Raw genomic sequence first — 24,416 nt, 5'->3', positions numbered from 1 at the left:
GCTGTACCAATGTAGGTAGTGGTAGATCCACGCCACACCATTAATTAGGTGATCTCTTTTGATAAGTTGAACTATAGTCTTTCAGAGAGAAGCATATGTGTGTCAACTTCACTTCAAAACTATTTCTGTGCGAAAAAGTGCTGGATCGATAACATCTCTGGGTGGTCTGTGTCTGTTAGATGCACTCAGGTGACGCTGTTTTAATTAGTCCTACTATGTGATCTTTTATTTTGGAGAGATATTCAGTTGAATTGTATGGGATATAGGTGAAGCAGATTTTGAGATTTAAATTTTTAAATGTAAGCTTATAAGATAATAAACCTATACGTCTATTATCAAGTTCACTGTACAAGAACAGTTCATAAAAAGTTGCATATTAACTGCAGATAATTAGATACTATGGCGTTCTTCCAAAAACAAGGTTACAAAAAATAAATAATTAGCAAAATTCCATATCAATCAAGCAACATAAGGATACAGGATAGCAACTGATGGATGAAAGAGTTGTATGAGGTTAAAAGTTTACCGTATTTACTCGAATCTAAGCCGCACTCGAATCTAAGCCGCACCTGAAAAATGAGACTCGAAATAAAGGGAAAAAAAAATCTCCCGAATGTAAGCCGCACCTGAAATTTGAGACTCGAAATTAAAGGGGAGAGAAAAGTTTTAGGCCACACCTCCAAATCGAAACAAAGTTGGCCCATTGTAATATGAGACACAATTTAGGTTGAATGTATGAAGATACAACCACAGTAGTTTGGTTCGAGTCGTAAGCTTAGCAGTTAAGCTTTACCAGGTAGCCATTGCTATGCACCAGGCGCTCCGTCCGTATTTATACGGGTACCCTTCCTTTTTCACGTGCTTCGTCTGGTTTGAATCGATTGCTTATTTTGCTTTGATCTGATAAGTGCCGTTTTCTTTGTTATAGGTGTAATGCATTGTTTGTTGCTTTCTGATAGTGCGTGTTTACGGCCTGTCGCCGCTCGCGGCATGGCTTGCTTCTGTGCGCGCTGCCTCCGCTTAAAAAAAAAAAAAAAAGAGAGAGAGAGAGAGAGAGAGAGGAATCGTCTCATTAGCGAAACAATGGCAATAGACTGCTATTTGTTGTTACTTACACTACTGCTTTCTTTGATAATGATCAACAGATCAACAGGAACCAAATAATAGACTTCGTATGATAGAACATGTTCTGAACGAGAGTTAGGCGAAAACTTTTCTGCGTTTGAAAATCTTTGCGGCCGCTTCTTTAGTACATCAAATTCTGCACAGATATTTGAGTCATCTTAGATTTAAAAATCTAGTCAGTTGCCGTGCTTCATTTCTGACTGTATCACTATTAGGCATAAGAATAATACAAATATAAACATGACACGATACGTATATTCTTCCGCGTTTGCTGTTGTCTCACTCTAGTTTCGTAGTTTATTAGGCAGACAGGATTTAAATGAGATAGCAGCAAACACGAAAGAATACAGGGCAAAATGTTTATATTCGTATTATTCTTATGGTGAAGAGAATACTGCATGTGATTCACATTTCATCAGGTTCCTATTAGCAACCATCTCTTCTCACAGGTAGGAAAAAATTCAGAACGTAGAGTTTGCCATATTGACAAACATCCCAAACAGTCTTGCCAGTCGGATTTTCGTAGTACATTGAAATTCTGCTACATTCGAAGATGAACAATACGGAATTTGTGTTTACTTCGTTAGATAATGTATGAAAATGCAGTGGTAGAAACTCGGGGCGAAGAAAAAAAGCTCGTCTTCCACCTTTTTTTTTTGTTAAAATTTATTAACTTGACGCAGAGGTTTTGGCGCCAGTATTATTTGTGCCTACAAAGCATGCCTGTGTACCGCTACATATATTCGACGCCAGAAGTTAGTTATGGCGGCACCTACCAACATTTTTCAGAACTTCCGCTTGCTTTACACTCGATTCTAAGCCGCAGGCGGTTTTTTGGATTACAAAAACCGGAAAAAAAGTGCGGCTTAGATTCGAGTAAATACGGTAAGCACAAATTGTTGGGGAAGTTGCGGAATTTCATTTGTGGGGGATGAGGAAGAGAGAGAGTCAACTGTAATACTAGGGAAAGAACAATAGTTGGTTTCAAGCAAGGAAACTAGCTTTCATGTCTTCCTATAACTTGAATTTGTATTTATATTAAGAAATTTCTTGCTGTTGTCAGTCTGGATTTTATGTTCTTTCTACATCTGCTACTGTCTGTTATTTTGCTGCCCAAATACACTGCTGGTAAAACAGTCAGCACACCTGGAATGACGACATTGATTTTGATCCAATGACAGCGTATGCCAGCTGCGGGGTAATAGATCTACTGATAATGGTTTCAACATTGTCTGCCAACCCATAGTGTAGTGGTGTAGCTACCAGAGGACCATCAGTACCTATGCTTTAATAGGGTATGCCCACAGCCAGGAGGCTCAGTGTGGTGGGAATGTATGAAGCAAGCAGACAAACATGCCACAGACTTGCATTCATCATTCCTACAGCCAAGTAAGCGAGATGAAAGGGGTCAAATTGTGGACTTCTGAGTAACGGAATTAACGGAATAGTCCTTTTGGTGAATTGCCACACAAGTTGGACTACTGCTTCAGTTGTGCAACTGTGGTGGCATCAGTGTGATGCGGTCCTACTCGAGTCTGGATTTATCGTTAAGTAGGAGTGGGGTGGAAGGGCTAGGCCAAGTTCCGGGGGATCGAGCAATACAGGCTCTGACAGAGATTGTGAGTGGCACGCCTCAGAATAGGCAACGCTCTCCACTCAAATACGCGCCCAAGGTACAGGGTACAGGATCACAGCTGGGTGCGGAACATCGGAAACCCATATCTGCCCTGCAATGATCATAAATACAGACATTTTTTGTCTTCCCAAACCTTTAAGTCGGAAGAATGTATATAAAAGGATATACCAAAATTATGGTCACTACGCGATCAAACCAACAACCGGGGCACAATTCTCAATAATTCTTAGGCCTGTTGCGACCAAGAACTAGAACTATGTTAACTTGCTGACAACGCTAATAATCAGTCGCCAGACCTGCTGCGACCCAAATACGCATACAGAAAAGGGGCTTGAACAGCAAAACACACACACCCACCCACACACACACACACACACACACACACACACACACACACATAACTAAAACTATGTAATCAACCAAGTCACAAGCCCAGAGTACAACTGCTAGTGGCTGTAAAACATTTGGTAATAACAGTATTTTCAACTGTACGCTGATTGAGCACTCAACAGCGCTCTGTCAAAAGGATCTTCTTGTGGCTTGCCGTTAAGCAAATTGTGATTCAATGGCGCACGTTAACAACAACAGGAATATCAACGGCACTCTGTCGAAAAGTAGTAATCTTGCCAACAGTATTTAATAATCACAGAGTAACGACGTATTTGGTTAAAACAGTAATTTCAACTGTACACTCGTTGAACACTCAATGTCGCTCTGTCGAAAGACTCCTCTTGTTGTTTGCCATTAAACAAATTGAATACTCAACGCTGACAGTTTCACAGACCAACAGCCAAAGTTTAAACCACCACATCCTCTTTAAGAGGGGGGTACGATGCGTAAGGAAAGAGCAATCTTACCACAAGAAGTCGGGAAGTCGATACTGCGAACGGCAGAACATGAGGCACATCGCCTCACCGCCCTTCTGTACGAGTCGCAACACAAACTGCAACGAGGCGTGGCCTCCCACCTCAAAACAGCTCACCGTATGATTTAATCCCGCTCACAAAACGCATCCGTCCACGCGGGCCACCTACCACCAAAACTGCCCGTACGCTAGAACGTCCTCTTTCACCGAAAGCCGCCAGTGATTGCACGCTAAACACCGTGATCCCCTCATGCAATGTGCCAGAGTAAGGAGAACAAGGCTCACAGTGGTGAACATCCTCGCAGCTGTAAACGAGGTTCTGTATGTCCATGCAGCACAGCCACCTACTGAGCTCATCGTATTGTAAGGGCAGCTGTGGCAGATATACAGCTGTCACAGCACAGATAAGAGGGCTGATGAGCCCAGGCGTGTTAACATGAACTGTTGGAAACCAATTATTAGCAGTAGGTTTACAGCTACACACAACAGCAGCCGGTCTTCAGTCACCCCACAGCATCGACGTGCACAGCTCGACTGTTGCAGTCAGAGGATCACTTGGAAGATGGAATGGCACTCAGTGGTCTTCAGTGATGAAAGCAGATTCTGCCTGCATGCAAGTGATGGTTGTTTGCATGTACGACGTAGACCTGGTGTGCACTGTGTAGTCGAGTGCATTCGTCCAAGACTCAGTAGACAGTCCTTATGGTATGGGGTATGAAAAAATATGTCTCATCCACCTAGGGGACACTAACCAGTGCTCGGTATGTGCAGAATGTTCTTAGACCCATTATTTTGCCGTTCTTGCTACAGGGAGGTGATTTGTTGTTCCAGCAGGATAATGGTCGCCCACAAACTGCCTGTGAAACTTAACGTGCCCTGCAAGACGAGCAGCATTTTCCCTGGACAGCATGATCTCCTGACTTGGCTCCAGTTGAGCATGTGTGGGATATGATAGGACAAGAAGGGCTCATGTGACTTTTCAATGAACAATTCTTACAAAACTACGTGAACAGGTCAAGCGAGTGTGGCATAACATATTCCAGGACAGTAATCACCATCTGTGTGATCGACTGACTGCGATAGTCGGTGTCCACATTGCCACCCGTGTAGTGTACACCGTGTACTAATACAGTGGAACCTCGCTTAGCAAGTGTAATTTGTTCCAGACTTTTATTCTTAGTGCGAAATACTTGTTAAGCAAAACAATTCATCCCGTATAAATGAATGTAAAGTATGATAATGCATTACGTGCAGAAAAAGTACTAAAAGTTTTATCTTATTCATGCCATTTATTCAAAGAAAATTATACATGCAGTATTATGTACTTTTATTATTCACGATACATAACTAATTCTTTTTCACTAGGGAGGTATCTATGGTCATTAGTTTCTGCCAACACTTCAACACTTGGCAAAAATGTGACACAGTGTTATCCTCAAATAAGTTTGTAGTGTGCAAAGCCACTGCTTTATTGGGTTGATGATTTTTAGTGTATGATACAGCTGATTTCCATGCTCTCACATTTCTCTTGTTGTGCCAGAAAATAGCTTCTTTGCTGTTACTGCCACCTCCTCCTCCTACTCCTCCTCTTCGTCCTCGAAACTCCTCTCCACAACTTCCTGCTGTGAAACACGCTGCAACACCATAAGCTCTTTGATGGTCATTTCTTGGTTATGATCTTCAACAAGCTCACCAATATCATTGTTATCCACTTCTAATCCTGTGCACTTGGCCAAAGACACAATCTCGTTGAGTACAGTCTACACATGTACTGGTTCAAATGCCTCAGAGGTATGAGGTGCATTCAAGTTCTAAGGCCTCCGATTTTTTTTCTAATTAACTATTCACCCGAAATCGATGAAACTGGCGTTACTTCTCGATGTAATCACCCTGCAGACGTACACATTTTTCACAACGCTGATGCCATGATTCCATGGAAAATCGCTGGAGGCAATCGCAGCACGGCTGGTGAATGTGCGGCCACGGAGAGTGTCTTTCATTGTTGGAAAAAGCCAAAAGTCACTAGGAGCCAGGTCAGGTGAGTAGGGAGCATGAGGAATCACTTCAAAGTTGTTATCATGAAGAAACTGTTGCGTAACGTTAGCTCAGTGTGCGGGTGCTTTGTCTTGGTGAAACAGCACACGCGCAGCCCTTCCCGGACGTTTTTGTTGCAGTGCAGGAAGGAATTTGTTCTTCAAAACATTTTTGTAGGATGCACCTGTTACTGTAGTGCCCTTTGGAACGCAATGGGTAAGGATTACGCCCTCGCTGTCCCAGAACATGGACACCATCATTTTTTCAGCACTGGCGGTTACCCGAAATTTTTTTGGTGGCTGTGAATCTGTGTGCTTCCATTGAGCTGACTGGCGCTTTGTTTCTGGATTGAAAAATGGCATCCACGTCTCATCCATTGTCACAACCGACGAAAAGAAAGTCCCATTCATGCTGTCGTTGCGCGTCAACATTGCTTGGCAACATGCCACACGGGCAGCCATGTGGTCGTCCGTCAGCATTCGTGGCACCCACCTGGATGACACTTTTTGCATTTTCAGGTCGTCATGCAGTATTGTGTGCACAGAACCCACAGAAATGCCAACTCTGGAGGTGATCTGTTCAAGAGTCATTTGGTGATCCTCCAAAACAATTCTCTCCACTTTCTCGATCGTGTCGTCAGACCGGCTTGTGCGAGCCCGAGGTTGTTTCGGTTTGTTGTCACACAATGTTCTGCCTTCATTAAACTGTCGCATCCACGAATGCACTTTCGACACATCCATAACTCTATCACCACATGTCACCTTCAACTGTTGATGAATTTCAATTGGTTTCACACCACGCTAATTCAGAAAACGAATGATTGCACGCTGTTCAAGTAAGGAAAACATCGCCATTTTAAGTATTTAAAACAGTTCTCATTCTTGCCGCTGGTAGTAAAATTCCATCTGCCGTACGGTGCTGCCATCTCTGGGACGTATTGACAATGAATGCGGCCTCATTTTAAAACAATGCGCATGTTTCTATCTCTTTCCAGTCCGGAGAAAAAAAATCGAAGGCCTTAGAACTTGAATGCACCTCGTACATTTAGTAGTGAGAGTTCTCTTGGTAACCCCTTCCCATGCCTTTTCGATCCTCTTGACGCAGGCAGCAATATTGAAGTGATATTTCCAAAACACTCTGAGAGTGAAAGTGGTAGTTTCAGTCAGCTCAAAGCAATTCTCAAAAAGTGCTTCACTGTAGAGCTTCGTAAAGTTAGAAATAATCTGCTGGTCCATAGGCTGTAGTAATTAAGTGGTGTTGGGAGACAGAAATTGGATCTTGATAAATTTAAATTCTCAAAGGAGGTGGTCTTGTAGGCCTGGAGAATTTGCAGGAGCATTGTCCATAACAATCAAGACATGGAGTGGCAGATTCCCCTCAAGCAAATATTTTTTCACCGAAAGACCAAGCACTTCATTGATACAATCACAAAAAATATCATGTGTCAGGCCTTGTTGTTATACCTCCACATCACATTTACTTGCTCTTCTAGACTTTACACTTCTTGAAGGCTCATGAAGTTTCTGAATGGTAAACAAGTAACAGTTTAATTTTCAAATCCCCGCTTGCATTGGCACAGAGTAGCAGTGTGAGAAACTCTAATTTTCTTGTGACTGTGCAATGCATTCTCCTCTGCTGTTATAAATGTATGCTTCGGAATCTTTTTCTGGAATAGACCTATCTTGACACAATTAGAAACCTGTTGTGGCAGATAATCCTCAGAATCTACAAGCATCTTAAAGTTGCTAATGAAGTTCTCCACTACATTTCTATCGAAGCTGGCTGCTTTTGCAGTGCCTCACAGTGCTGGTTCTTCTCTAAACTTCTCGAACCACCCACGGCTTTCCTTAAACACTTCTTCGGCCACTGATCCTGGTGTCTTCTTAACGAGGTCAGTGAAAACCATTCTCGCCTTTTCACAAATGATGTTCTCGTTAATAGTGTTGCATTGCAATTGCTTTTCATTACAATTCATAAGGAGCAACCTTTCAACATCGTCCAGAATATGAAACCATTGTCTAGATACTCTTGTCATTGCTTTGAAGCACCTATCTCCTTAACTTGTCCTTATTCTTGAGGATAGTGCAGGTAGTTGATGTAGACCGATTTTATGTGCAGCAATGATTACACCATGTTCGCGTTTTCCAATGATTTTACATTTAATTTCTAAGGGCATTTTCTTTCTTTTATGGTTGTCTTCTTACGGCTTTATCTTTGGGGCCGTTTCTATGAAGTGAATACAAGTGTAGAAAAATGTGAGAGTACAAGCTGCACTAAGATGGTAGCACTAAACACAGACTGCAGTATGTACTAAAGACAGTGTTCATATGCTGCTGCCAGCAATGAAAGATGTTCATGTTGTTGAACGTTTTCCGCACTACTCACGAACGACTGGTGATCTATCACACTAAATCGTGGTCACTCATTAAGCGAGTATTTTTACAATTTGTTTTGCTCATTATGCGAATTGCTTGTTATGGGAGGTGCTCGTTAAGCGGCATTCCACTGTGTGTGTGTGTGTGTGTGTGTGTGTGTGTGTGTGGTTTTCAGTGTCGATCGATGCCTGGTACCTCAGAATGGCTCATGCTGTTGATCTGTAAATGTAATCATTTTGTGTACTCCATATGGGCTGTTGCAACAATAAATCTTGAGTGAATTGGAAACCGCAAAATGGACGTACTAATTTTTTTCCAGCAGTGTAACACAGTTCATTTACTGCTTTTATTGTCTCGTCCACTATTCTGATTCCTCCAGCATTACCTGATTTAATTCAACTATAGTCCAGTACACTGGTGTAGTTTTGTTGATGTTCATCTTATAACCTGTCCTCAAGACAGTAATATCCAGCTACTCAGTTGATCTTCCAACACCTTTCCTGATTCTGATAATTTCAAAGTTGTTAGTAGACCATAAAGTTTTTATGTTCTTGTGAACTTTTAATACTATTTCCACATTTCTTGTGTTGGGTTCCATTATTGCCTGCTCAATGTACTGAATCATTAACATGGTGTAGAGACTAAAACCCTAACTCACTCCCATCTTGACCAGTGTCACCCTCTCATCTCTTGCTAAGAACTGCAGGGTGTTACTACCTTCCACTCCCTGTATTTTATTCCTGATAAATTAAGAATTTCAAAGAACATATTCTACCAACATTGTCAAAAACTTCGTCTAAGACTATAACTGTAGGTTTGCCATTTTTCAATTTATCTTCCAAAATAAGTCGTAATGACTCGTGTTCTTACAAGGTTTTTCTAGGAAGTAATGCTAGTAGTTTATTCTGACAATTCTATTGACAGGGGTGTGTTCTACCTGTCAGACTATAGTTCAATTCTTTTATCTTGGCGGTTCACGCATGCCCGCCCAGACGCGGGAGATTGCTGCGTTGCCAGTTGGACGCGCCAAGAGAAGCAGCGCCATAGTATAGTTCGCAAATTTACGTTTAGGGGGGAGCATGCAGTTTATGAAGTAAAGCCACCACGACCGCATTAACCCTTTCGCTGCTACAGAGACATGCTCCCTGCATTCCGCGATGTGCGTGATTTTGTCATCATTGCATTGCTCGCTTGTGCAGACACATGGTGTTTCGACTGCTTTGACACACTTTATCATTTGATTTCATAAAAACTATTTGGCCCAAAAATTTGATTTTTACACTTCTTCTTGACTGATACCTTCCCCCCATAAATGACTTAATTTTGTTTCGATGTTCAACGCAGTTATTGTGCAGTATTAGATGTAGTAAACCATTGCACAAAATTTTGAAGAGTTTGCAGAGGTAAAAGTCAATAGCGTATACTTTCCATATGGTCGATTTTAGTTGCCACTAGAAATTTAAAAAAATTACTTTCAAACGAATAAAATTCATGAAGTAAGACACTTCGATATTGTTCTTATGTAAAGAAAATATTAAGCACCAAACAAGGTTTGAACTCGGAACCTTTCGTTTAGGACCCATACACTTTAACCATTACGCTAACGCAGCTCGTCATTCAATGAATCTCCTGGAGGACTTCAAAATATCACGCAAAATACCGACAAACACTGTTGGTATGACTATGAATTACTCACGTTTCGTCAAAGTACAATAGGAAATAACAATTACCGCTGTTCTTTATTGCGAAAAAGCGGTTAGTGAGAATGATACAAACATCTTTCCTTGCTATTGCCTGAATTAGGAGGCTTATTGCTTGTTTGTTTTAATTAATTAATAGAATATGAAGCAATTGGTATAAAGAATGCTTTTTCCAAACTTCCTATAAAAGAAAGTCTGCTATCAAGACATTACTTTTGTTCAGTTACTTTATTAATGACTGAACGTTTCTAAAACTGAAGACACTCGTCCATGCTCTGCACACTCCGCTGCAGAGTGAAAATCTCATTCTGGAAACATCCCCCAGGTTGTGGCTATGCCATGTCTCCACTATATCCTTTCTTTCAGGAGTGCTAGTTCTGCAAGGTTCGCAGGAGAGCTTCTGTAAAGTTTGGAAGGTAGGAGACAAGATACTGGCAGAAGTAAAGCTGTGAGTACCGGGCGTGAGTCGTGCTTCGGTAGCTCAGATGGTAGAGCACTTGCCCGCAAAAGGCAAAGGTCCCGAGTTCGAGTCTCGGTTGGGCACACAGTTTTAATCTGGCAGGAAGTTTCAATTTTAATTCTGCATTATTTTGTGCATTGTGTGTGGGCATAACTTGTATTAAATGTTTGTGTGCTGTTTATCATCCAAAAAAGTGTACATGTTGCAAAGAAAATAAAATTTTCATTGCCATTGTGCAGTCAGTATAAATAATTATTTCGTCTTTTGTTTTTAAGAAATAGAATTATATTTTCAAACATTTAAATATAAGAAAGATAAATAAAAGTAATTAAATCACATGGACAAAGATTGCAAATGAAAAAAGAATAAAAGGCAGTAAAAAATCAGAAGAAATGAAAAAGTTACTACAGTGATTAAAATGATGTGACAAAGTATTACAAATGAAGAAAGTACGTTTAAAACAGTTAATTGAAGGAAAAAAAGTAGTCCTTTTGATAAAATCGTAGAAAATAAGTAGGTTGCGTACAATAGGATTTGAACCCACAACCTTCAGTGTGCGTGTCAAATAAATCTACAGCTAGGCTACAGAGCCATTTTGTAATTAATGTCATTTTTAATGCTCTAGTGGATCATAAGAAATTCTGAAATTCTGTTCTGTTTTGTTGATACTCACAAACTAGAACTCACCATGGTGAATGGTTGCAGGTTATGGTACCAGGGACCCTAACCTACACAACCATATTCGTAGGTGGTCTCAGAAAGTTGATCTCTCACCTTGGGACATCTCCTTGTGAGTTGTGCTCTGTGAAAAATTCTGCTAGGCAGCTTTCCATGCATTTCTTTTCCACAGTCCCTGTTCTTCTCAAGTGTTTCCTTCTCTTCCTTTTCCTCTTATCAAATTCCAGCACTCTATCACAATTAAATTTTGGCCCCCCCCTCCCCGCCCCCCATTGGATTAAATAATTTCTTTTATTTCATCAGATACACTTTCAGTCCCATGTTCATTTGTGGTGGGTCTTGGCGTTGTGACTATTTTGGCTAAAATTCTTTCTGTTGCTGCATTTTGGTATTTCCGGCTGTGTGTAACTTCATTCTATCAATTTTTCTATTTAAGTTCTCACTCTCCTACTCGATGAAGGGGACGTCTCTCTTTGGGCATAAGAAAATAAAAAGTATGCTGAATATGATGATATAATTTTATTCTGTACACTTTTGTCTTGAAGAAATATTTTTTGTGTCCACATCGGACACTCCGTGTAACTGCTGCACTGGGTGGAAGCACCAAACTGGGACATTGGTCATCAGCATAAATTCCCAGAGCTCTGCCATTGGACCTGTAATAACAAAATAATTTTGCATATGGCTGCAGTCACAGTGGCACTGGTATCTTGTGGAGTCCATGAACGACAGACAGCTGATCTTTTCAAATCAGAATGCCACAATGTGGCATGGTCACAATGTAGTCAGTCTCATTGCTCAAACATACAGATTTTAAGTGACACTCAATTAAATTCAAATCAGTTTGTTTTCTTCAGCCATATTGACTGACACAACACAAAACATTGATTGTGAGAAAGTGATAAGTGTAGTCACAGGAGGAGTTTGTGGCGTCCTGAGGACGAAAAATGTCATAATCGAGATACAGTTTGGAATCTATGAACTGAAGTTGCAGTTTTAGTGGAAACCACAAGTAGAGAAAAACTTCATCAGAAATTTTAAATGTAAATTAAAACCACAAAAAATAATTTGTTTAAGTGAGAAGGATGGTATATCTTATACCTGGAAAGTTACTGTAGTGGATCTTTTTTGGGGTTGTGGTAGGTGGAAATTGGCTGTCTAGAATTTGTTATTACTGCCTACTGGCATTTTTATGCCAGTAGGGTGGTGATTCTGTTACATGAAGCAGTTTGCGAATGCGGCGTATGAGTTTCCACTTTTCATTGCATTAGGTGTTTAGAATATCTTATTTGAAACTTCATGTTTGTCTTTCACACGTTTACTGAACGACAGTCATTGGAGGGTAATTGACATGTCTGCACAACTTCAAAAATAAATTCAGCAAAACAGTGTTTGTAATCTTGCTTTTCAAGGTCACCATGAATCATCTTGAGCTTGTAAAGCGGATGACCCATACGTGAAACACGTTTGGATAACAAAAGATAATTTCGAGTACTTGTAGAGGTGTTATTTGAGCTCTGTTAAAACATAAAATACCCACATTAAAAATGCAGTTCTGCCTCAGGCAAAAGTAGCAATTGTATTTCGGTTTTTAACATCTGGTGATTACAACTTTTCATTACTTAGGCCTGTATTATGTTCTGTAAAGTACAATTTCCAAGTTTTTGTGTGGTATGTTGGCTGCTATTTACGATGCGCTAAAAACTAATTTAAAAGCTAACATTTTCATTCTTGCACCCTAAATACTACAAAATTTATTCTGTACAAAGTTTTGGAGCTATGCTTCATGCAAGTGCACTAAAAGACGCTGTAATTTAGTATATTTCCTTTAATAAAAACTGCTCTAATCAGAAATAATGGTTCCACCAGAAATCTTCTTACTTCCTTTGTCAAATCCACTGGGCAAGTGTTTAAAGTGCCTTGAAGTTTCCAGTACTAGAGTCTGATTATCTGGATGTACATTCAGTATTGCATTAATTTACAACATTTTTTTAATGAGCTGCTTTGAAACCGTAAATCTATTTTTCATTAATTAAATAATACTTGCATACTAACACACAGATTTTATCCATGTATCATACAATAAAATCATATCTACTTTCTATGCATACTTGAATCATCACGTGTTCATAATCTCATTAGCAAAACCTTTATACATTGAAGTCGCACATTATACCTCTGTAGCATAGTAAATATTTGGAACATGTTTTGGAGAGACCCTTACTACGGTGTATCTTTGAAACTACATATTTTCATAATAAACACGCTTAAATATGAAAAATGTCACATACAGCAGTTAGCTTCAGAGGTGGCTGTCTCCTTGGATGCTAACCCATGGTTGGAGAAGCATAAAGACATCTCGAAGCTAAAGCGTTTTTAACATTTGTTGCATGACGTTTTTGCCTTGTCGGACGTTTTTGCATTCTGGGACATTTTTGCCTTGTCGGACGTTCTTGCATTCTGGGACATTTTTGCCTTGTCGGACGTTTTTGCCTTGTCAGGTGTTTTTGCATTGTCTGGCAATTCCAGTAACTTGAGGACATAGTGTACAGTACTCACCATGTTCTTTTCGAGACAGATGTAGTTCATTTACATACATTTGGCATTGTTTGAATAGCAAATGCTGCATTGCAGCACTCATCTCCAAACACAGAGGCATCATGGTATCCATCCCAGCCTTGGAGGTTAAAATCTAGCCTACTTCATAGGTAGAATAGATTCTAACCACCTTGACCCCACCAAAAACAGCAAAGGAGATCGGATGCACTATGGCTGAGCTGTTGGCTGATGTTATCAGCTGACTTCTGATGACTGTTCAATGCTACTGTGAACACTGCCTAAGTCATTTTCAATTATTGTTTTACAGCCTAAAGAAAAATACTAAGATCTAAGATCTAACAAAATAGTGATATGTTGAGTATTGAGTCAAATATAATTTTCTTTGCCCAAAAAATTGAGACAGAAGTGTGCATTGAAAATAGACTTTTGAAAATATCACAAAACATCTTTGTGCACTGATAGAGAATTCAATTTAGAATGATGGCATCAAATTATGATCAAAATCATATGTATCATTCTCAGATTATGTTTCCCGCAAACTTGAAAAAAAAAGTTTTGAGAAAAATGTGTTTGAAGTTTTCGGTTACATTTTATTTCGTTAAGTTAAACATACATCTAGTCAGTGGTCTCCGGTCCATACAACAATCCTTTCAGATCCAAAAGGAGGTTCTCCGTCTTCTTCATGGCCATGTTGGTCCTATGGACCTCATTAACAGCTTCTGTCATTTGCTGCTCTACTTGCTCGATACACTTTTTGTCTGCTCTTGTGGAGAAGTTGTAAAAGACTGGTCCGATCTCAAGTTCTAACATATTCATAATTTCCACAATCCCTGTTAGGCATTGGAATTTTGTGCTGACACTTTGGTCGCAGTGTCGACTAATATTTTTTTTTTTTTTTTTTGCTGTGAATCGTTTTTAGAGAAACTTTTTGCAAATTGTTTTGTAACTTGATATGAAGTGTCTGGCAAATTTGAATGAACACTACAATAACTTAGACAACTCGGTGAACATTATAAGCAAAAAAGAATGTTCCAAAGAGGACTATCCTGTTAAGGAATGTAACTTCTTTTTGTTCCTAGTTGCTGTGTTTTCCTGAATAGTCTGCTCTCAGATATCTAATACACCTCTGAAACATTTGACCTGAGAAGATGCCATTATTATTCAACCAAACAATATACAGCGGAACCTCAATTTCACGTTCTCTGATTTTATGTTTTTCATGATTCTACGGCATACGCTCCTGTGAAAGACCCGTGAAATCAATGCTAAAAGTTCACCCATTTAACATTTCTTCCTAGTAAGGTTTACCTCAATTCTAAGTTCTTACTCAATGTCTCATTTGACTTCACTCCGTTTTCACCTATTGACGTTTGATGTGACTGAACGAGTTATAAGTGGCACAGAAGACAGATGGTTCTTACCATGGGTGGTGGCGAAGTTACGGGAACATTTTTGCTGTTGGGGAGAGGGAAGACGTGAGAGAGGAAATGCTGATGTAATACACTATTTGTGTTGCCAGCGCAACTTGTTATATTCAGCTTCACCGTGCAATTATGGTACTACTACTGCTAGGATGCAGCGGTAATGGAAAAACAAGACAGTCGATGTGAAGTGATAGAGCCAACACATGACGAAGGGGCCCAGCCACCACCTTTTCTTGTGTCACTTAAACTCAGTCTCACCTTTTTGCGTGTATTTCCAGTGTAATGTATTCAACAACAGTATCAATTGTCACACTTTTAAGTTCAAACACTGAGTCTTAAAGAATATGCTCGATCATAATCGAGGAAACGTCACCCATTTCCGGCTACTGAACTCCTATTAGCTGGTGAGGAAACGTCACCCATTTCCGGCTACTGAACTCCTATTAGCTGGTGACTTGTTAAGTCACCCAATAGCCAGCGCAGCCACCACACCACACTAACACACTTTAAATGAGCTTGCCTACTGGATGTGTGGAGAGGGGGAGTGGCCCTTCAGTGATGGGAGTGTGGGTAGGGGCAAAATAATTTTGTGAAGTGCTGAAAATATACTTTTCGTGCACATCATGTGCTATCACAGAAATGTCACATTGAAATATAACAAAGGTTTTGCGATAGCTCATTTTAAAGGCTTTTGTGTTCAAATCTGACACAATACAGTTGCAACAACTACATATACTACTCACATATATACACTTTGTACCACACACACCATCTGGATGTGTGGCAAAGTTACTAAACAGGGAGTAGGCTATAGGCCTGTCTCCCTCCCATCTAAAATAATGCCTCTCTTTCATGTGCTTTAACCAGGAGAAAATTACCAAGTAATGTACAGAAAAGAATGGTTGACGTAATTAATAGTAAATACTTACTTAAAGTGCTTATTTATCTGTTTAACATGTAAGTACCAACTTTCTTTGGTATCTGGATTATTACATTTAAAAATGTTGATAAAGAAACTGATATTAAAAAAATTACGAGAGAGGAAAGAAAGTTATAGTGGCAGAAATGATATTGAATTCATGAAGTGAGACAATAAGAGTAGAATGGAAAATTGAGATATAATGCTTGGAGAGTAAGCATTTTCAGAAGAGATCATTGACAGATAGTGGATCTTGTAGTGTTTGGTACCATTTGTTTTATTATTATTATTGTTCCCCCCCCCCCCCCCCCCCCCAGAGATGCTCATTTATTGTGTGTGTAAGGTAGAAATTGGCCACTTCCAAATCATCAGTATACATTATAGTGGAAAACTGTACCCAGACCTTTTATAATTCAACATCTTAACAGTTTTTCTGGACCTCCAACTCAAATTTCCCTAGCTCACGCATGTGACAAAAGCACTGGGTCTTCAGTTCACTTGACAATTTGCTTGTGCTACAGCATCACCTGAAGTATTGTGAACATCTGACAATTGTGAAATGTTGATTCATTTTAGATTGTTCTTTTATTTTGTGTTTTTACTTTCAGATAAAGGTAGAGCCTCCAGACATACGGGACATTGATGAGGAAGGTTGTGGCAGTTGGGAACCACCAAAGTTAGTGATAGACATGGTAAGCATCTTCCTCCTTGACTGTTTAGTGCATGGCCAGCACATCTTGGCACAGTGTTACACCGTCTGGGTTATCTGGATACATCCCACTAACACCAACCTATCAGACCTCCGGAGATGGGAACTTGCCCTTCAATATATTCTCTCTTCCCGTTTCCCACCAGGCCTCTACCTCCACTAATTTCAAGTTGCCGCCCCCCGTACATCACTTGTCATTCAACAACATCTTTGGCCCTATACTTCCGCCTCGACTGACGTCTCTGCCCAACCTCTTTGCCTTTACACATGTCTGCCTGTGTCTGTATATGTGCGGATTGATGTGTGTGTGTGTGTGTGTGTGTGTGTGTGTGTGTGTGTGTGTGTGTGTGCGTGCGTGCGTGCGCGCGTGAGTGTATACCTGTCCTTTTTCCCCCCTAAGGTCTTTCCGCTCCCGGGATTGGAATTACTCCTTACCCTCTCTCTTAAAATCCACATCCTTTCGTCTTTCCCTCTCCTTTCCTCTTTCCTGATGAATCAACCTAGGGTTGCGAAAGCTTGAAACTCGTGTGTGTGTTTGTGTGTTTTTTATTGTGTCTATCTACCAGCGCTTTCTCGTTTGGTAAGTCACAGCATCTTTGTTTTTTATATATATTTTCCCCACGTGGAATGTTTCTTTCTATTATACTCATATCATTAATTTGAACCCTATATCATATAGTCATAGACATGGTAAGAATCTTCTTTCTAGACCATATCTTATTCATTTACATTTTCAGTGTTGGCATACTTGTGTTTTAAGTTTTCACATACCGTTTCAGCCTGATGGGAAAGAAAATAGCACTAAGACTGAGTCCATGTCCAAGAGCAAGTCTTCAACAAGAGGACATAAAACTACCAAGGGTAATTTCAAAATTTGAATTTCTGTAAAAACTTAAGTTTCAGTAACTCAACTGCATAAGATTTTTGCAGGAAGGGTAAAATTCTTGCATGTCTTCTCTTGTTTAGTTGTAATTGCTATAGACACCCCCCCCCCCCCCCACCACACACACACACTCATTCCTATGTTGAATTATAGGGTCTTAAATAGTTAAATGCCAGCAAAATCAGTATTTTCTATTTGTAGATAGAAGACACAGACATATATGGAGAGAGACCAGGAGGGTCTCTTGTCTAAAACAAAGAAATTTAGTTGTAGTCGGTATCAGTTAGTGATTTGAAATTTATATTAAAATGTTACACAATATAACTCCACTTTTACATTCTCTGAATTAAAATTTTCCCTGCATGTACTTAATTTTGTATTTTATTTTGTGCGTGTTGCTTAATTTTTTTATTGTTAATTTGCACTTCCTCATGTGTTACCATGATAATAAATTCCTACCATTTACATGTAATGAAACAGTGTTCATAGAGAGAAACAGAAAAATAATGACATCATTGACATAAAATGATGTTGGCTTTTTAAGTAGCATTCACAAACATTACACGGTTGACTTTCTTGAGCCCTGGAGTCCCTACTCAATGAAACACAGTCAAAGTCGTTTAGTCTAAGCAACTTGTGGTGCTGCTACTGCTTCTTAATAACTCTACCAGTGTAACAATACCTATATTGTGTGTAGCATTGTTTGTAGTTAAGTTACCAAATGAAGTGTTTGGATGTCTAAACTTCAGTATTGTGTTGTCCGAACAGAAGGAAAGTTGACAATGTGAAACAAGCTATTGTAGTGCCTCTTAATAGATGAACTAAAATACCGTGTTTACTCGAATCTAAGCTGCACCTGAAAAATAAGACTCGAAATCAAGGGGAAAAAAATTTCCTGAATCTAAGCCACACCTGAAATTTGAGACTCGAAATTCAAGGGGAGAGAAAAGTTTTAGACTACACCTCCAAATCGAAACAAAGTTGGTCCATTGTAACATGAGACACAATTTAGGTCGAATGGATGAAGATACAGCTACAGTAGTTTGGTTCGAGCTGTAGGCTTAACAGTTAAGCTTTACCAAGTAGCCATTGATATGTGTCAGGTGTTCCATCCGTATTTGTATGGGTACCCTTCATTTTTCACATGCTTCGTATTGTTTGAATTGATTGCTTATTTTTCTTTGATCTGATAAGTACCGTTCTCTTTGTTATAGGTGTGTATGTCACTCTAAGCTGAAACTGCATTATTGTACTGTGTCATGCATTGTTTGTCGCATTCTGATAATGAGTGTTTACAACCTGTCGCCGCTCGCGGCATGGCTTGCTTTTGTGCGCGCTACCGCTGCTTACAATAAATTAAAAGAGAGAGAAAAATTGAGAAATTGTCTCACAAGTGAAACAATGGCAAGAGACTGCTATTTGTTGTTACTTACACTGCTGCTTTCTTTGATAATGATCAACAGGAACCAAAGAGACTGCGTATGATAGAAGATGTTCTGAAAGATAGTTTAGCGAAAAATTTTCTCCGTTTGAAAATCTTTGCAGGCACCTCTTCAGTACATCACATTCTGCACAGAGATTAGTCATCTTAGATTTAAAAATCTAGTCAGTTGCCGTGCTTCATTTCTGACTGTATCACTATTCAGCATAAGAATAAAACGAATATAAACATGACATGATATTTATATTCTTCCGCGTTTGCTGTTGTCTCACTCTAGTTTCGTAGTTTATTAGGCAGACAGGATTTAAATGAGATAGCAGCAAACACGAAAGAATACATGGCATAATGTTTACATTCTTTTACCTTTTCTTTTATTTTGTTTACTGAGGCAGAGGTTTTGGCACCAGTATTCATCTTTGTGCCTGCAAAGCTTGCCTGTGTAGCGCTACATATATTCAATGGCAGAAGTTAGTTGTGGCGGCGCCTACCAACATTTTTCAGAACTTTCCCTTACTTTGCACTCGATTCTAAGCCACAGGCGGTTTCTTGGATTGCAAAAACCAGGAAAAAAGTGCAGCTTAGATTCGAGTAAATACGGTAATCAATTTTTGAAAATACAGTGTTATAGGATAGATAAAAGATCTATCTACCTTTAAATGTGTGTTCTCCTGCTGCCACTTGGTGAGTAAGACTTTTTATCTATCTAGTTATTTAATACATGTACTGTCACAGATGTGGCACCTACATGGGAATTGTTTGAGATCTATCTACCTTTAAATGTGTGTTCTGCTGCCACTTGGTGAGTAAGACTTTTTATCTATCTAGTTATTTAATACATGTACTGTCACAGATGTGGCACCTAAATGGGAATTGTTTGCATATTATGCATAACATGCATCAGCTATGATATGCAGGAATACATCTTGATTTGCAAGGTATTTGTTTGGTTGAGACCTGACATTACAGCTAAAATTGTACTGTGCTTTTCAACTGATTCCATGTCTACAGAATTATATTTCATTGTGCTGCAATGTATCTACACATAAGTAACAAAATTGTGGTGACTTTTATGGAACGCAATTCTCTCGATGGATCTGCCCTTCACACACACACACACACACACACACACACACACACACACACACACACACACACACACAAGGCAGCAAAAATTCACTTGAAGAATTTTGAAGCAAACTAGAATTCTGAATTTTTTTTGGTTTTGGTAAAAATTTATGAACTAACAATGTGTCCATGAAATGTAAATCTTATGTAAGACTAAAGATTTCAAATGAAAGGTAAGTAAAATTAATAAAATTACTTACTGATGTTTTGTAAAGTACTAGTATGTACTTCAAAAGTAATTTCCTACCATTTACATTTTCCTGTAATTTACACTATTTTTTTCAAGTCCCTTGAAAACTCTAAAAGTGGAGTTTTGACTGAAATATGACTTTTCTGTCAGTTATATGTGTCTTCTTTCTTTTATTATCCTGGTGGCACCTCTTTGTCTACCATGTATTGAAGCATGTTACTTCTCTCCTTCCTGAGCAAGGAACTCTTAGTTCCAAAAGCTAGATTAAGTATCAGATTTCTCATTTTATTTTGTTTAATAACTTAACCTAAACTGAGTAATCGGGAATGCTGTACATTTTGTGCTAAAAATTAATTTCTTGTGCTTCACGTAGGTGGGTCGCCATCAGAACGTGCTAATACTCGCAATGCAGATTACAGTCAAGCTGCTGGAAGTAGCAACGATCAGGAAGATAAAGTCCTGACTGCAGTTCAAGAGCAAGAATTGGAGCTGGAACGTAGGCAGGCATGTGAGTGGTTGCGGAAAAGAGCTGGGAAGATACCGAGACCTCCAAACGCATTTATGATATTTGCAAATGAATGGAGGCGCAAACTCGCTTTTGAGCATCCAAGTAAGTAATTTGTCGGTATGTATTACACCAAATACTATTAGAAAATGTTGCTAAATGTGAAAGAGTAAGATTGTTCATGGCAGCCAGAGACAGTGAAACTCATGCTGAAGTCTGAAATGTGACTGGCGCAAGATAAGACTCTGAAATACATTGCAGTAATGTGACTGTGATGTAAATCAATAGTGCGCTGTATGTAACAGTTGTCAGAGGTACTCAAATTGCGAAAAAAATTAAAATAGTGTTTAATTTCTAGTTAATACTTTGAAAAGAATATTTAACTTCTACCTTAATACTTGAGAAAGAATATTTAATTTATGCCTTAATACTGCAGAAAGAATACTTAATTTTTACCGTAATACGTCATTGGAAAGGTTTTAATAAAGATTAGGACTTACCATATAATTTAGGTGCCTGAATTATGTAATTAATGATTACCTTTAACCCCGCCCCCCCCTCCCTCAATAAGATCTCTATCTGGCATATTAAACTGCAATATAAAGCATCCCCCCCACTCTCTCTCTCCCTCTCTCTCTCCCCCCCCCCTCTTCCCCCCTCCCTCCCCCTCATTTTTGTGTGTGTGTGTGTGTGTGTGAGAGAGAGAGAGAGAGAGAGAGCTATCAGTGTTTCAGCTTAATATTGCAATATTTCGTAGCACCAGCTGAGTCTACCATTAAAAAAGGAATGTTTTTGGCCATAGGGTTCATTGTGGATCAGATGTGTAGAGCGAGTGGGCACCATGCCACTGAGGCGCACCCGAGTTTTTTAGAGCAGGCAGGGCAAGTTAGAGAGGGGACGGATTGTGGCTTCTGGAGGCTGAAATGTTTTTGCTGGCAGTAGGCTCATTCTACGATCAACTGCAAATGCTGGTACTCCAAATTTTCTCATTAGCGTTCCTTGAAAAGAATGTCACCTTTCCTCCATGTGTTCCCATTTGAGTTCCCAAAACATCTCCTTAACACTTGCGTGTTATTCAAGCGTACGGAAAATAAATCTAGCAGCCCCCCCATTGAATTACTTCCAAGTCTTCTTTTATCCAACCAGGTGCGGATCCCAAAACTTGAGTAGTACCTCAAGAATAGGTTGCACGACCATCCTACATTCGGTGCCCTTTATAGGTTAATCACACTTTCTGAAAATTCTACCAATAAACCAAAATCAGTAACTCTCCTTACTGACCACAATTTTCATATGCTAATTTCATTTCATATTGCTTTGCACCGCTAGGCCCAGATAGACGATCTGAGTGTGTCAGACAGGACACTACTGATGCTGTATCCGAACATTAATGGTTTGTTTTTCCTACTGATCTGCATTATATTTTTGTACATTTAGAGTCGACTGCCATTCATCACAGCAATTAGAAGTTCTGTCTAAGTCATCTTGTAGCCTCCTACAGTCATTCAACTTCAACACCTTCCTGTTCAGCACGGCATCATAAGCAAACAACTGCTGATTGCTGCCCATCCTGTCTGCCAGATCATTTTTGTATATAGAAAATAAGAGTGGTTCTATCACACTTCCTTAGGACACACTCAGCAATACTGTGTCGCCAATGAACACTCACCATCGAGGACAGCATACTGGGTTCTATTACTTAAGAAGTATTTTGAGCCTCTCACATATCTGGGAACCTATTCTGTATGCTAGCCAGCCTTCTTGGCGGCCTTCCCACTAGTCTTGGGCCGCATCTCGAACATATGCGCAACAGCAGCAAGCGCTCTGCTCTAGTCAGTGGCTAGTATTTTCATTAAAAGGTTTCAGTTGATTACCTTGTGAAATGATTTTTGGAAATGTAGGAGTATGGAATCAGCTTGTTGCCCTTCAGCCTTAGTTTGCTGTATATAATGCGAGAAAAGGGAAAGGTGAGTTTCACAGTCTCTAATTTATGATATTCACATTCCGAATACGTTCTACAACTCTGCAGCAAACCAATATTAAGGATATTGGTCTGTAATTTTTCGGCCCTTTTTTTAGCCTTCTTATGCAGGAGTCATTTGTGCTTTCTTCCAGTTGCTGGGGATGTTGTGCTGGACAAGAGATTTGCTATAAATGCCAGTGCTTTAGGGTACTCTTTGTAAAAGCAAATAGGGATTCCATCTTCATCTGGAAACTTATTTGTTTTCATCTCTTTCAGTTGTTTGTCTACACCAGGGATGCTTATTACAAGGCATTTTTTTTAAGCAAGTACCATTTTGCCACACCGCGGCCGCAGCACTGCGGTCGGCGTTCTGCACATGCACACTGGGTACCTACATCTGTTGTGTACTGAGTGTTTAAGATGCCTCCGATAATTGTGAGTCCCGTTGACTGTGAAGTACAGGCTGTTATAAGATTTCTTAGTGATAAAGCCCTAAAAGCAATCAATATTCATCGTGAGATCTGTGCAGTTTACGGAGAACACATTATGAGCAATGGAATGGTAAGAAAGTGGGTGAGAGCATTTAAAGATGGCCGCACAAACGTGCATGATGAACAACGGAGTGGGCGTCCTTCGGTCGTTAATGAAGGTTTGGTGCAGGAAGTGGACAACAAGGTGAGAGAAAACAGATGCTTCACGATTTCCTCCTTGTGGTATGACTTTCCTAATGTTTCTTGTAGTGTTTTGTATGGCATTGTGACTGAGCACTTGAATTACTGAAAATTGCGCGCACTTTGGATTTCAAAAATGTTGATGGATGTGCACAAAACCAAACGTTTAGACAGTGCATTGACTTTCCTTGAGCGGTTACACAATGATAGTGATGATTTCTTAAGCCAAATTGTTACAGGCGATCAGGCGATGAAACACCAGAATCAAAGCAACAGTCCATTGAATGGCGGCATTAAGATTCACCCAGAAAAGTAAAGTTTAAGCAAACAATTTCTGCCCGGAAAATCATGTGCACAGTTTTTTGGGACTGAAAAGGAGTATTGCTTGTGGAATTTCTGCCTTGTAATGAGACAATCAATGCAGCAGCTTACTGTAAGACATTGCACAATATGCGCCGTTCAATTCAGAACAAAAGATGTGGCAAGTTGAGCAAGGGCATCATTTTGCTGCAAGACAATGCCCGTCTGCGTGTGGCAAATCAGACCAAAGATCTCATCACATCTTTTCGGTGGCAAACTCTAGATGATACTCCATTCAGCCTCGATCTTGCGCCCAGTGATTACCATCTATTCCTGCACTTGAAGAAACACCTGGGCAGTCAGGGTCTTCAGGACGATGACGAAGTCAAAACAGTGGTGATGCAGGGGTTAACAAGTCTATGAGGAGGGTATTCAAAAACTGGTACAACGTTATGACAAGTGCCTCAATATTGATGGAAATTATGTAGAAAAGTAGATTAAGGTACAGGCTTTCATGTAAAAATAAAATTATTGAGATATCTTAGCACGCCTTTTTTTAATTTCAAAACGGTACTTACTTAAAAAAAACACTCCCCGTACTATGTCAGTCATATGGGACTCTGTGTGATGGTCAAACAATGGTATATTTGTACGATTTTCCTGTGTGAATGACTTCTTAAACACAGCATTTAAAACTAAGGCTTTCATTTTGCTCTCTTCGGCTGCCACACCAGACTGGATGGAAGCCTTAGAAACGCTTAGCGATTTTACAAAGGACCAGAATTTTTTAGGGTTCTCGGGCAGATCGTTTGCTAAGCTGAGACAGTAGTAGTTGTTACATGCTTCACCCATAG

The 24,416-nt window shown here is 39.7% G+C and overlaps 1 protein-coding gene across 4 annotated transcripts in view; it reads left to right on the top strand.

Moving 5' to 3' along the window:
- The window catches only part of LOC126198862 (protein tramtrack, beta isoform-like), a 139,479-nt gene that overhangs the window by 66,289 nt on the left and 48,774 nt on the right, over positions 1 to 24,416 (top strand). For all 4 annotated transcript variants that reach the window (XM_049935457.1, XM_049935458.1, XM_049935459.1 and 1 more), the window contains exons 7-9: positions 16,384 to 16,467; positions 17,264 to 17,345; positions 20,497 to 20,733. In XM_049935457.1, the coding sequence (XP_049791414.1) occupies positions 16,384 to 16,467; positions 17,264 to 17,345; positions 20,497 to 20,733 (403 nt within the window). The remainder of the gene's footprint in view (positions 1 to 16,383; positions 16,468 to 17,263; positions 17,346 to 20,496; positions 20,734 to 24,416) is intronic.

The sequence above is a fragment of the Schistocerca nitens genome, chromosome 8 (genome assembly GCF_023898315.1).
Source record: "Schistocerca nitens isolate TAMUIC-IGC-003100 chromosome 8, iqSchNite1.1, whole genome shotgun sequence".
Taxonomy (NCBI): Eukaryota; Metazoa; Arthropoda; class Insecta; order Orthoptera; family Acrididae; genus Schistocerca; species Schistocerca nitens.
This window is presented reverse-complemented; position numbering and strand designations above follow the sequence as displayed.